We start from the raw sequence: 14,349 nt of genomic DNA on the forward strand, positions 1-14,349 counted from the left end.
CGGGCCTATACGAATCTCACTTGCCCTCCAGAAGGTGGTGCTGACCCAGCAGGAGAAGCCTGAGATCCACAGGTGAAGAGAAGGACCCTTGGAATTCTCTGTGACAGCGCTCTTGCGCAGTGGATGCTGGGGCGGGGAGGGTCACAGCTCTTAGGCGGGGCTTTTGGCTCAGGGATGGGTGTTTATACACTTGCTGCTTCAGCATGGATTGTGTGGGTGGTACTGGGACCACGCAGCGAGGCCCAGCCTCTCTGGGCACAGCCTCATCGAGAACTGGAATGCTTGGTCCAGCAGCAGCTCTCCCTGAACATGGATAAACCACAGCAAATGGGATAGAGTTAGATGCTTGCAGGAACTTCCAGCCTGGCAAAACGGTGTTATGAAGGGCAGGGTAGATTGCCCTCTGGGAATTTCTGAGGCTTAACTTCCAGGGATGGGGTTGGGTGGCCTGAGCTGCCCCATCTTTACAGCTGGCCCTTCTGGGTCCCTCCCTCTCAGGGAAGCAGCAGCAGCCAGCACGGGGTCCAGCAGAGGGCGCTTCAGAGCCTGGAGCGGTACTTCTACCTGATCCTGTTTAACTACTATCTGCATGAGCAGGTGGGGCTGGGGGATGAGCGGACACACACCCCCTTCTCCTGGGGCCCCTCCAGTCTCCCCACTCGGTGACTGGCATGGGGTCGGTGGGGACCTCTGTGGAGCTGGGGAGTGGGGACGTTTGTTGCTTTCAGAGGAAGGTGGGAATGGAGAGACCCAGATAGAGGGACAGTCCCTGAGCAGGGCAGCCAAGGAGAGGCCCCATCTCTCTTTCCTCTGGGTCCATCTCTGTATCCTTAGCCAGGGCATCGGGGCCTGGAGGGATCTCGCTCCAGACATCCCGTTACTCTCTCCCCACCCCCTTGCCCCTGTTCTGGGCTGTGATGGGTGTCTCCAGGGTCCCCCACCACGGGGTAGGCAGGAAGAGTTTGGGATGGCCCCGTGCCCCTGAAATCCCGTCTCTCTCTGCCTCGGGCTGCAGTACCCGCTGGCTTTTGCCCTCAGTTTCAGCCGCTGGCTGTGTGTCCATCCTGAACTGTACCGCCTGCCTGTGACACTAAGCTCAGTGGGGCCTGTGGCCCCCAGGGACCTCATCGCCATGGGCTCTCTGGTGAGTGTACCTGACTGGCTGTGGGAGTGGGAGTGTGCTGGCCCTGGGGTTGGTTACAGCCCTGATTCCTGTGGGGTCGGGCTAAGCATTGCCCTCAGTGATGATGGGTGATGGGATCTGCCTGTGAACAAAATGGGACCATTCTCAGGCCTTAAGAAGTGCTTGCAGCTCTGGTTACTGTTCAGTACCCGCTCTTCATTCTCAAACCCAAGTGCTCTGGGCAGGGAGTGAGAACTGTTTGTGGTAGCTTTGCTGCCAGTGTCGCATCTTTGAGTCTCAGCTTCCTTATCTGGAGAGTGGGCACCATCGTTCTTGTCCATGCCGGGGCGGTTATAAGGCTCCCAGCGTGCAAAAGTGCTTTGTAAACTGTCAAGTGCTGGTCTTACCCCCCATCCCCCAGGCCCACGGGGGCCGGGCTCTGAACCTCAGTGGCTGCTGTGGGTCCCAGGCGTGCTGCTGTCCCGACAGGTGGCAGATGACCTCGTCTCCCCAGATGCACTCAGCACCATCCGAGAGATGGACGTGGCCAACTTCCGTCGGGTGCCCCGTTTGCCCATCTACGGCACGGCCCAGCCCAGTGCAAAGGTGACCACCCTGGGGGGCACACTTGTGGGGCAGGGGGAGGGTGATTGAGCCCTTTCACTGTTGGCCTTCCTGTCTCCCAGGCCCTGGGGAGTATCCTGGCCTACCTGACCGACTCCAAGAGGAAACTGCAGCAAGTCGTGTGGGTCAACCTGAGGGAGGAGGCTGTGCTGGAGTGTGATGGGCGAACCCACAGTCTGCGGCGGCCTGGGCCCCCCATGGCCCCTGAGCAGCTGGAGGTGGGGCTCTCCTGCCTTGTGCCACCCCTCCGTTGGAAGCCTTCTGGGGAGCTGGCCTGAAAGGGTCTTCAAAAGCTTGTATGCTCCTGTTGTACAGTTGGAGAAACAGGCCCCGAGAGGAGTGTCTCAGGGAGTGACTGATTCAAGACTGTCATGCTAGCCCCGGGTCTGGTTATAAACCTGGAGGCTCGAGAAGGGGCAGTGATAGGCCCCAAAGCCAGGACTGTCCTGGCCGTAGCCGGCTCTGGTCTTTCAGGGCTGGCCTGGGGGTGGCCTTGTGGCCTGAGCCGTCTGTGCCATCCTCCCCTAGAACCTGGAGACCCAGCTGAAGGCCCACCTGACCAGGCCTCCCCCAGATGCTGAGGGCCCGCGGACCCACAGGTTCCAGACGTGCCTCACCACGCAGGAGGTCTTCAGCCAGCACCGCGGGGCCTGCCCCGGCCTCACCTACCACCGCATCCCCGTCCCAGACTTCTGCGCCCCTCGCGAGGAGGTGAGAGGGCCGGGCAGCTGAGGCCTCTGGGGAGGGGAGGACACCCTCGCTGTCTCCCTCTGGCCTGGGTCTTGGCTGTGGGCACAGCTCCCCGGAGGGACTAAGAGCTTGTTCTGCATGGTTTTAGAGTGGCCTCCCTGGTTTATTCACGTGCCTTCCAGCCTTTGCGTGTGTGTGTGTGTGTGTGTGTGTGTGGAAAAGACTCTGATGCTGGGAAAGGTTGGGGGCGGGAGGAGAAGGGGACGATGGAGAATGAGATGGCTGGATGGCATCACCGACTCTGTGGACATGAGTTTGAGTGAACTCCGGGAGTTGGTGATGGACAGGGAGGCCTGGCGTGCTGTGATTCATGGGGTCACGGAGAGTCGGACACGACTGAGCGACTGAACTGAACTGAACTGAACTGTGTGTGTTTTATGTGATGTCAGTGTTTGTGGGGTGGGTGGGCATGTCTGTGCTGTTGGTGGAGTCTGGGTGCGTTCAGGGTAGTTGTGAGTGTGATTGTGGAGTGTGTATGCATGCATATGTGGTGGGTCTGTGTCTGTCGTGTCTGTGATGTACCGCTTGTCTTTACTAGGGGATGTAGAGAGAGCATGTTTTGGGGAGTGCTGTGCGGTGGTGTGTGTATGGAGTTTGTGGAGGTGGGTGCTGCAGAATGCTTTGTGTGACGGAAGGCGTGTGTGCGCGCGTCTGTTATGTACAGGTTTGTGCGTGTGTATGTCTTGTATAGTGCGTGTCTCTCAAGTTTGTGGAGTGTGTGCCTGGCATGTATTGTGTGGGGGTCACTGCGTGCCTGTGTGGTGTGTCGGTTGTTTGGGTGACATGTCTGTGTCTGTACACGCCCTGTTGTATGCCCAGTGTGATGAGTGGTGATGGGCTTGTGTCTCCCCCTCACTGGGCTCTATGATCCGGTTGCCTGTAGTTTGCTGCCCCCTAGTGGTCATGTGTTGCAGTGCTTGACTGAGGTCCAAACTGCCCTGAAGCTGGGACCTGGGCTGGAGGTCCGCATGTAGCCTGGGGGCACAGCACGTGGGAATATGTATGTTCTCCCTGGTGGGTGGTCGCACCTGGAGCCTCAGGTGTGTGCTTGTGTGCGCTCACCTGTCCAATGCCAGGTTATATGGGGGTATGGCTGTTTACACGCACAAGGTCTTATGTGTGCCTCAGTGAGCTGAGTGTGTGCATACCAGGTTGTGAGCCTGACACACCCCGGCACTGGTCAGGCACTCCCAGAGCAGCTTCTGGGGTTGCCATTGGGAGGGATGGGCCGCCTTGGGAATCAGTGCAGCAGGAGCACGCACTGACTCTGACCTCTGTTTCCCTGTGCAGGATTTTGACCGGCTGCTGGGAGCCCTGCAAACTGCCCTTGCCAAGGACCCGGGTACTGGCTTCGTGTTCAGCTGCCTCAGCGGCCAGGGCCGGACCACGACCGCCATGGTGGTGGCTGTGCTTGCCTTCTGGCACATCAGAGTATGTGAGGACAGGGGTCTGCCAGGCAGGGGGACAGTTGGTCCCTGGGGACCCCGGCGAAGGCAGGAGGGTCTGGGGGGCTGAGCTGGTGCCTGGTGTGGTCCCAGAGGCCCCTCCCGTTAGCCCTGGGAAGACGACTTGTGGACTGGCAGACGTCCAGCATGGGCTCTGGGCGCGGGGCTTGGGGAGGGTGCAGTCTGGTAGCTGGGCTCCCAGTCCCAGTGGCTGTCCTCTCTCAGGGCTTCCCCGAGGTGGGCGAGGAAGAGCTCGTGAGCGTGCCTGATGCCAAGTTCACCAAGGGCGAGTTTGAGGTGAGTGTGCCCCTTAGGCTCCCTGGGGGACACCTGGGGGAGGAGAGAGGGTGAGTCTCCCTGGCAGGTCTGGAGGGATGTTCAAAGCTCCTCCCAAGGCCATCACCTTCTTCCACCTCCTCGTATCGGCACTTCCCTCTCTCCATTTCACAGATGAGCAAACCAGGGCACAGGGTAGCTTTGCTCTGGGCCCTGGCAGATGGCTGTGAGAAGTGGGAGCTGGACCCCTCCCCATTCTTCCTGCTCCTGCTGCTGGGTGGCTGTGTGCCCTCAGGAGGCCACTGGCCACTATCTTGTCTGGGTAACATTGACGACCACCTCACAGGCACCTGGGGCCCAGCTGTGGCTGGTGACCTTGTGCAGGGCCATACTCCACCCCACCCCCATTTCAGTTCAGGGTCCTGGATGGACCGCACTAACCATGCACATTTAGCCACCCATGTACTGTACCCCTGCTATGTGGCATCCTCCCTGACACCCTGCAGGTAGGTGGCAATGTCCCTCCCTGTCTTACAAACGGGGCATGTAGAACTGAAGAGTTGGCATGAGGCTGCCCAGTGTCAGCGTGGTGCTCAGCTGCTGCCTGCCTGGCCAGTCTCGCCAGTGCCCCTCCCGCCCTGCCCCTCCCTGCTGTCCTGACGCCCAGGCCTGGGTGCAGCTCCTCAGACTCACCGAGCGCTGTCGGCCTCTGGGCCTTTGCACATGCTTTTCCCTTGCCCTGGACCGCTTCTCTCTTCTTTCTCCTGGCTGATTCACAGATTGTTTTCCTTTTATTTTTTTATTGTGGTAAAATATACATAGCATAGAATCTGTCTTCCTGACCATGTTTCAGTGTGCGGTTCTCTGGCATTAAATACATTCACGCTGTTGTGTGGCCTTCAGCACCATCTCCAGAACTTTTTCCTCAGGCCAAATTCACCATATCCCCTAACTCCCCATCATGCCTCCTTTAGCCTCTGGGAACCACCATTCTACTTTCTCTCTCCATGGATTTGACTGTTTTACGTGCTTTCTATAAATCGTGCAGCTTTTGTCCTTTTGTGACTGGCTTATTTTGCTCGACATGATGTCTTCAGAGTTCACTCATGTTGTAGCATGCCTCACGGTTTCCTTTTTTGAAAGGCTGCATAGCATTCCGTTGTAAGTACTGACCATTGTAAGTACTGACCGTGTCTCATTCATCCATGTTACCTGTCTTTGGGGACCCAGGCTGTCCTCCCCTTTTGGTTATTGTGAGAAACGCTGCTGTGAGCATGGGTGTACTCATATCTGTTTGAGTCTCTGCTTTCGATTCCAGAAGAGGAATTGCTGGATCAGTTGGTAACTCACTGCTTGTGTTCTGAGGAACTGTATTATTTTCCACAGCAACTGCCCCATGTACATTCCCACCAACAAAGTACAAGGGTTCCAGTTCCTCCACATTCTTTCCAGCACTTGTTGTTTTCTGTTTTCTTTTTTTTAATAGCCTTCTGAGTAGGTGTGAAGTAATACTTCATTGTAGTGTTGATTTGTATTTCCCCAATGATTAGTGGTGTCGGATGTTGTTTCATTTATTTTAAGGCTGTTTGTTTATCTTCTTCAGAGCAATGTCTATTCAACTCATTTTTGATTTAAGTTGTTTTGTTGTTGTTGAGTTGTAGGAACTCTTTATATATTCTGGATATCAATTCCTTCTTGGATATGTGATAGTTTGGTGGGTTGGGTTGCTTTTTTACTCTGTTGATAGTGTCCTTTCATGCAAAAGTTTTCAATTTTTTTTTTTCCCACACCATGCAGCATGAGGGATCCTAGTTCCCCCACCAGGGGTCAAATCCGCAGAACCCTGCAGTGGAAGTGTAGAGCCTTAACCACTGGACTGCCAAGGAAGTCCCAAAAGTTTTTAATTTTGATGAAATTAGTAGATTTTTTTCTTGTTTTGTGTGCTTTTGATGTCATGTCCAAAAAGTCATTGCTAAGTGCAGTATTATGAATCTTTTCTTCTGAGAATTTTATGGCTTTAGCTGTTAGGTTTAGGCTTTTGATCTATTTTGAATTAATTTTTATATATAGTATAAGGTTAAGGGTCCAAGTTTATTCTTTTGCATGTGGATATCCAGTATTCTCAGCACCATTTGTTGAATGGAATGTCCTTTCCCCATCTAATGGTTTGGCAAAAATCTTTTGACTGTATACATGATGGTTTATTTCCAAGTCTGCCAGTCCTTCAGATGTGATGGTTAGAACTCTCTCCATTCACACCCAGTCCTGTGCCAGGAGCTCTGTGTGTGCTTCCTTCTCCACCCTTCACAGCCCCCAAGGGTTAGGTGCCCTGACTACTCCTAGTTGATGCAGGGAGCCAAGCTCATCACCCTAGAACCATCAGAGATGGGATGGGACCAGAGCACAGCCAGGAAGTCAGCCTCTGAATCTGCATTCTAAAGTTACATCCTGTGACCCAAGGATACTCTGTGCCTACATCCTCCCCCATCTCTAGCGTCCTCATGTCTAGACCAGCTTCCTCTGTGATTAATTCAGGTCTGTCAAGCCCACAGTCCAGTGGGGAGCATTTAATAGAGTGTGAAGAGGGCTGAAATAGACATTGGTGCTGAGGGCTAAGGGTATAGCTTGGGGGAGTCCAGGAGGGCTTTGTGGAGAAGGTGACATTTGGGTGCATTTTAGAAGGATGAATGAGTCTGCCTGGGGCTGTGGGGAGGGCTAGTATGCAGAGAGGATCAAGTGTGCAGAGGAGGGAGTCTGGAAAGGGCAGGAGCTATGGGAGGCTGCGGTTGGGCAGAATGGAAAGGTTTGGGGGGGCCACTGATTGTGAGGACCTTGGAAGGCCATACTGTGTGTTTGATCTTACCCGTGAGGCCAGCATGGAAGTAAGGGAGGTCAGGATCAGATTCTTATGCTGGAGGGCCAGTGTGTGGAGGAAGGCATGGAGAGGGGAAGCTGGGGCCTAAGTGAGGATGGGCCTGCCCAGTGAACAGGAGCCCAGTCCCCACTGGTTGATCTTGGGGACCATTAGTGGTGGGGCAAAGAGGGAAAACAGCAGGATGACCTTGGGTTTCCGGCTGGAGCTGGTGACAGCCAAGGAGAGGAAGGGGAGGAGAGGCTGAGTTTGGTGCCTTGCATTTGAAAAAGCTTCAGCCCTCTGCTGGGGAGCTGCTCCTGGGTCATGCTGGGAACTGCCTGTGGTCCATACTCTTCTCCAGTGAGGTGTCCCACCCAGAGCTCGGAATCCAGGCATGGATTAGCCCAGGGTCCTCCCAGGTGATGAGTCCTCTCCTCCCCCTGGGCTGTAGCTCCACCCCTGCCGGTGTGCCAGCTCAGGGCCAGTTCCTCTGAGAAACACAGGGGTGAGGGAGACCTCCCTCCCCAGCCCAGCCACCACCGTGATCCCGCTAGGATGCAGCTGTGATGGGTCAGATTGAGAGAAGAGCTGAAGAGCTGGGTTAGTCGGGTTTTGGTCTTTTGTTCATTTAGCATCATCCCACGGAATGCCTCCTAGGTAGAAAATCTCTTGCTCTTGGGGGTCAGGGAGCTCCTCGTCTGGTGGGGAGTGGATGTGAACAGGTGAGCGTGTGGGTGCGTGAGCTGGATGAGTAGGTGGCAGTCGCCCTTGGGGCTCTGAAAGGACTGCGTGGGCTTTCGGGGTGGGTAGACTGAGCGGGCTCCAGGAAGGCATTGGGCCCAGAGGAGGAGTTCTGAGTGAGGCTGGGCGGCAGGTGCGGTCAGACACTGGGCGACCTTGTAGACACGGGGAAGCTTTCGGTTTTTATGTTGAGTGTAAGGGAGCCAGGAAGAGAGTGAAGTTACCCAAATAGGAAGCGCTCACATTTACACTTTGGTAAGGCCTCTCTGGCTACCAGTGAGGGGGAGGAGGTGGGGCCGCTGCAGTGGGTCGGGGTGCTGGAGGCCTGGATCACTCCTGGCGCAGGGTGTGGGGGTGCAGGGGAGACTGGGGCAGAGCGAGATCCGCAGCAAGTGACTGGGCGGGTAGGAGGAGCCGTGCACTGCAGAGTGACCTTAGCTGGCCTCAGTCTCCCCAGGTAAAGGGAACGCTGTCCACACTGGGTTTCCCAGAGCTGGGTGTCCCCGAAGTGTCTGCAGGGTGGAGGGAGAGCCAGCGGGGCCCCTCCTGAGGCTTATCATACCCCCGCTGCTCACCCCGCCAGCTCCAGTTACATGACAACTGTTCTATGGATGAGAGTCCTGGATAAGACTCCATTTGAAGCAAGGTTCCTACTGCTTGAAAAAATAAGCCCCTCGGGAGCCCTGGCCTCCGAGATATCCGGGAACGCCCTGGGTCCCATCCCTGTCTGAGAAGTGAGGGGCCATCAGGGCCAGCGCAGCCCTTGGTGTGGGCGAGCCTGTTGCTGGCGCTGGAGGCCCCCCACTAGGTTTCCTTTTGGCTCATCCCCTGCCTCGGGCCCCAGGTGGTGATGAAGGTGGTGCAGCTGCTGCCTGACGGGCACCGGGTGAAGAGGGAGGTGGACGCGGCGCTGGACACGGTCAGCGAGACCATGACGCCCATGCACTACCACCTGCGGGAGATCATCATTTGCACCTACCGCCAGGTGAGCCCCGGCCCACGAGCCGTCCCCGCATGCACGGCCCAGGAGGGGGCTGACCTGGGTGTGAGGTGGCTAGGGCATCCCACAGGACCCTCAGGGGCTCTCAGTCCCTTCTCCACCTCCTGGAAGTCAAGGTGATCCCTGACGTGGAAGCATGCCCAGCCCTGACTTTCCCCCGCTGGATTCTGCAGTGCTCTCTGGGGTGTGTGCAGGGGTGAGGTTCAGAGGATTCGGCAGCTGCTGTGGCCCTGGGACCCATCAAGGATGTGACTGCTCAGACAGAACACCCTGTCCTTGATCCCTGTGGTGCCCAGCATTCACCCTCCAGTTTCTGGGCCACGGGAGGCCCTCGGGGTTCTGGGCAGGAGGCAGGTGGGTGGATGGGTCCTGGGGAGCGGCTGTTTAATATCCGGCAGGAAAGCCATCCAGTGTTTTTACAGCTGATGCTGCCTGAGGGACCAAGCATTCAATTATACACATCAGAAGTTTTCCATAAAAGTCCAGATTTCATATGAAAATTCAGAGTTTTAGCCGATCTAGATAAACAAGCCCTCCAGTCAGCCATGGTCCCAGGCACTCTGTCGCACGTGGCCCGGCTGGTGCGGTCACAGAATCCACGGGGGCTGCTCTGACCATCAGACTCAGGGGCCTCTGGGCTCTGTGTGGAGCATGCTGACCTGTCTAATTCTGTTCCTCTCTGTGAATTTGATTGTCTGCTGGGCAGAGGAGGGGGCTGGTGTGGGAGGGGACAATTGTGAAGGGAGCAGGAGTTTTGAGAAGACTGTGCCCCAAGTGAGTGAGCACCCCCCTGGGTGCTGACCTGCGGTGGGCAGCAGTCCCCAGGAAGGGGCGGCTCCGAGCCAGCCCCACGCTCAGCCTGCGCTGGGCACGCATTGTGAATGGCTGATCCAGGCCAACCTTTGCTCAGGGTCACAGATCAGACCATGGTTGGGGGAAAGGGTGTGTGGCTGGAGGCAGGCCACCTGGGGTCAGGTTATGCCCAGAGTCAGCGGTCAGTTGGAAGGGATACCAGATTTGGGGTGGGGAAAGTGGTTAAGGAGTTTCAGACTTTGCTGAGCTTTGAAAGATGGACTAGTTTTCCCCACGGCCAGCAGCTCACTTTGGAGTCGCCTGTGGGTCTCCCTCATGGCGGTCTGGTATTCTGCCACCAGGTGGCAGCAGTGAGCTGAGAGCCTGAGCTAGTGCTCAGGAGACGTTGAGAGAGCAGAGAACCAAGCTTCCACTTCTCTCTGTAGCTAGAGGCCTCATTAGTAGGAAAGGAATGCCGAGCTCTGCTTCAAAATACCATAGGTCCCTTCCCGACGCTGACCACACTCACCTCCTCGCAGCCTCCCTGCTAGCTCTTCCCTGCTTTCAGGCAATCCAGAGGTCCCCCCACCCCACCAAAGCTGATAGACCGTCCCCTCCTCTGAGCTCTGCAGTCATGGATGTTCACTGTGGGGCACACGGAGGGTGCAGCAGGGGGCATCAGTGGGGCATGAGCCTCGGGGAGAGAGGAGAGGTCCCACAGAGCAGGCCTTGAACCATCCTGATGTAAAGACAGCCAGGGGAAGTTGCTTCAGATGGGAGGGACTCCATGGGCAAAGGCCAGAAGCTGGAAAAGTGCAGAGAGAGTTCAGAGGCGGTGAAGGTGCTTTGATGCCCACGAACACAGTTGTGTTGGAAATTGTCAGAGATGAGATTGGATGGGTAAGCTGGCTTTGCTCTGTTGACAGTGGGAGGGAAGGGTGGGGTGGTTGGGACTAAGTGCAGTAGATGCTCTGGCTGCCTTTGGAGTTTCGGGTGTTTTAATGGAAACAGAACCAGCAGAGGACTCTCTTTCCCTCCCCATAAGATCTGGCCGCTTACCCCTATTCCAAAGGCCAGGATGGTGCCAACCTCTGCTGTGGGAGGAGGGGAACCCCTGAACACCATCCCTGGTGTTGGTGATTCGGGGATAAGAGTCTGGGACAGAAGCAGGGTACAGAGTCATTCCCCAATGTGGCCACCAGGAGGCCCCAGTGAGCTGCGCTTGGGCTAAACTCTGAAAAGAGCTGAAGCGCTGAGGGGCCTGAGACACCCTCCAATTCAGTTCTTCTCACCCTGGCTGTGCAATAGATTCACCTGGGAGCTTTAAAACAGGCCCATGCCTGAGCTCCATCCCCAGAGAGTCTGATTCAGTTGGTCTACTAGGGATGGGGTGGCCAGGGCGTGGATCTTTTCCTAGAGTAACTTAGGTAATTCTGCAGAGCAGTTAAGGTTGAGCGCTACATGCTCTAAGCCAGGGCCCCTAACTTTAGGAGGTTCCGGAGTACCAGGAGGGTGTTAGATGCATGTTTCTGGGCCCAGCCTGGCTGTTTGCTTCTGCAGGTCTGGGTGTCTAGCAAGCTCCTAGAGCTGTTGCTAATCCTGGGAAGGGGCCACATGGGGGGGTCTGACATATTGCGTCTTGCCCTCTTGCTCTCTCCTTTGCTTTTTAAAAAAATATATGTATTTTATTGAAGTATAGTTCACTTAAAACGTTTCAGGGGCATAGCACGGTGATTCCGTTATATATGTACATATACATATTTTTTCAGATTATTTTCCATTACAGGTTATTATAAGATGTTGGCTGTAGTTTCCTTGCTCTCTCCTTTTCATAACAGTTTTTTGAGGTGTGACTCAATCACCACACGATTCACTTATTTAAAGTGTGCAAGTCAGTGGTTTTTAGTGTATCCACAGGGTTGTATAATCATCATCCCCACCGTCAAGTTTAGAGTATTTTCATCACCCTAAAAGGAAACTTCCCATTCCCATTAGTTATCATTCCCCCATTTCCTACCTTCTCCCAGCCCTAGGCAACCACCAGTCTGCATTCTATCTCTGGGGATTTGCCTATTCTGGACATTTCATGTACTTGGAGTTATACAATGTTTAGTCCTTTGTGACCGGCTTCTTTCCCTGAGTGTAGTATCGTTGAGGTTTATTCAGCTGTAGCATGTATCAGTATCTCCCTCCTTTTTGTGACTAAGCCCTCTTCTTGGGAGGATAGATCCCATTTTGTCTGTCTCTTCATCAGTTGATGGACACTGACCGTTTCTGCTTTCCGGCTATTATGAACATAGAGCTGCTATGACATGTATATTTGTGCGGATGTCTTTTGTAGGAGTGGAATTGCTGAGTCATAAGTTTAGGTTTAATCTTTTGGGGAAACTGCCAGACTCTTTTCCAAAGTGGCTGTGCCATTTTATATTCCCATCAGCAGTGTGTGAAGGCTCCAGTGTACTGCATCCTCACTATTACTGGTAATTTGCCTTTTTTTTTTTTTTTTTAATAAAAAAAATTGTATTTACTTAGAAGCATTCAGAATGTCAACAAAACAGCTGCAACTTTTTTTTTCTTTTTTTGCAATTACAGAGTGGTATTCAGTTAACAGAACAACAATTATTCGTATAAGCTGCATCAGAGACAACTGAAGATGAAAAAACTACCATCCCCATATATAACTAATTTGTGCTGTGCACCAACAAGAACCTGCTTTAAATTTCCATGCCAATTTACAACCCCCATACTGTACCAGGCAAGGTTAGTGGCTATTGAAAATACCACCAGGACAGGGCTATCTAAAGACACATTCGGTAGTGTGTTAACTATACAAAAAAAGACACTGTACAGTTTAAAAACAAATCTTACACAGCCTTACATTTCAATTTTTTTTCTTTAAAAGGAGTGAGTTGTGTACAGGGGGGTTAAATGCTTTATAGACAAGAAAAAAAAACTGCGCTAGAACCAGCTTATTCATCGTCATCATCTTCTTCCTCCTCCTCGTCCTCTTCATCTTCCTCCTCTTCCTCCTCTTCCTTCTTTTTCTTGCTTTGTTCAGCCTTGACAACTCCCTTTTTTGCTGCATCAGGCTTCCCTTTAGCTCGGTATGCAGCAATATCCTTTTCATACTTTTCCTTCAGCTTAGCAGCCTTCTTCTCATAAGGCTGCTTGTCATCCGCAGCAGTGTTATTCCACATCTCTCCCAGTTTCTTTGCAACATCACCAATGGACAGGCCAGGATGTTCACCTTTGATTTTTGGACGATACTCAGAACAAAACAAGAAAAAGGCGAAGGAGGCCTCTTGGGTGCATTGGGATCCTTGAACTTCTTTTTTGTTTCCCCTTTAGGAGGGATATAAGTTTTCATTTCTCTTTCATAACGGGCCTTGTCCGCCTTTGCCATGTCTTCAAATTTTCCTTTCTCTTTAGCAGACATGGTCTTCCGCCTCTCTGAGCACTTCTTAGAAAACTCTGAGAAGTTGACTGAAGCATCCGGGTGCTTCTTCTTGTGCTCCTCCCGGCAAGTTTGCACAAAGAATGCATATGATGACATTTTGCCTCTCGGCTTCTTAGGATCTCCTTTGCCCATGTTTAATTATTTTTCCTCCGCGAGGCACAGAGTCGCCCAGTGCCCGTCCGGCTCTCACTTGCCCCGGCGCTGTCTCTATGGAGCTCAATGTACTGCAATGGCTGCCTTTTTTTTTTTTAATTAAAAAAAATTTATTTATTTGGCCATACTGCATGGCTTGTGGGATCTTAGGTCCCCGATCAGGGACTGAACCCACACATTCTGCAGTAAAAACATGAAGTCCTAACCACTGGACTACCAGGAAATTCCCTGGAAATTGTCCTTTTTGAGTCTAGCCACCCATGATAGCTGTGGTCCGGACGATTAGGTGGCTTCTTACCTGGTCACTGAGGACTTTTGTGGGTGAAATAGGACCTGAAGTCCTTGCCTCCTCTGTGGGAGACTGTGTATCTCTCTGCGCCTCTAGGAGGCAGTGACTGGGTGCTCTGGCAGAGTGTGCAGTGATGGGTTTCCCTCAGGTCCCTGCATGGGGGTCAAGCAGATCCAAGAGAAAGGGGAGCTGGGACGCTCTTGCTGATAGAGTCATCTGGGAAGAGGCAGGGAATCAGTTTGGGGAGTATTTCCATCTTAACAATAGTCACTCTTCTAACCTGTGAAAACAAGGTATTTTTCCATTTACTTAGATCTTCTTTAATTTCTTACATGATGTCTTGTAGTTTCCAGAGTGTAAGTTTTGTACTTCCTTTGCTAATTTTATTCCTAAGTGTGTTGTTGTTATTTTTATGCTGTAATAAATGGGATTGATTTCTTAATTTTATTTTTTAGTTTGTTTATTGCTACTGTATAGAAATACAACTGGTATTTATCTATGGATCTTCTATTTTGCAGTCTTTAGAACTCATTTATTAGTTTTAATACTTTTTATTAGTGAATTTCTTTGAATTCTATGTATATAAGATCATGTCATCAGCAAACAGAGGTATATACTTTTGTCTTTCCAATCTACATGCCTTTTAATTTTCCCTGGCAAGGTCTTCGTGTACGATGTTGACTAGAAGTGGCAAGAACAGACATCTTTGTCTTGTTCCTCATCTTAAGAGGAAAGCTTTCTGTCTTTCACCACTAAGTATGGTGTCAGCTATGGGTTTTTCACAGATATCCTTTGTCAGACTGAAGAAGTTCCTCTGCATTCTTAGTTTATTGAGTGTGTTTTTT

The 14,349-nt window shown here is 52.8% G+C and overlaps 1 protein-coding gene and 1 pseudogene across 10 annotated transcripts in view; one reads left to right on the forward strand and one right to left on the reverse strand.

The window, feature by feature from the left end:
- Positions 1–14,349, forward strand: part of PALD1 (phosphatase domain containing paladin 1) — an 89,259-nt gene that overhangs the window by 57,364 nt on the left and 17,546 nt on the right. For 9 of the 10 annotated variants that reach the window (XM_088841947.1, XM_088841950.1, XM_088841945.1 and 6 more), the window contains 8 exons: positions 499–597; positions 1,016–1,144; positions 1,613–1,729; positions 1,810–1,965; positions 2,276–2,458; positions 3,788–3,928; positions 4,168–4,239; positions 8,658–8,798. In XM_088841947.1, the coding sequence (XP_088698073.1) occupies positions 499–597; positions 1,016–1,144; positions 1,613–1,729; positions 1,810–1,965; positions 2,276–2,458; positions 3,788–3,928; positions 4,168–4,239; positions 8,658–8,798 (1,038 nt within the window). The remainder of the gene's footprint in view (positions 1–498; positions 598–1,015; positions 1,145–1,612; positions 1,730–1,809; positions 1,966–2,275; positions 2,459–3,787; positions 3,929–4,167; positions 4,240–8,657; positions 8,799–14,349) is intronic. The other variant, XM_088841949.1, reaches the window with a different exon arrangement.
- On the reverse strand, positions 12,124–13,317 carry LOC148775951 (high mobility group protein B1 pseudogene; annotated as a pseudogene).

Source organism: Moschus berezovskii, chromosome 12, assembly GCF_049115385.1.
Source record: "Moschus berezovskii isolate FMDL1 chromosome 12, NW_MosBer_1.0, whole genome shotgun sequence".
Classification (NCBI taxonomy): Eukaryota; Metazoa; Chordata; class Mammalia; order Artiodactyla; family Moschidae; genus Moschus; species Moschus berezovskii.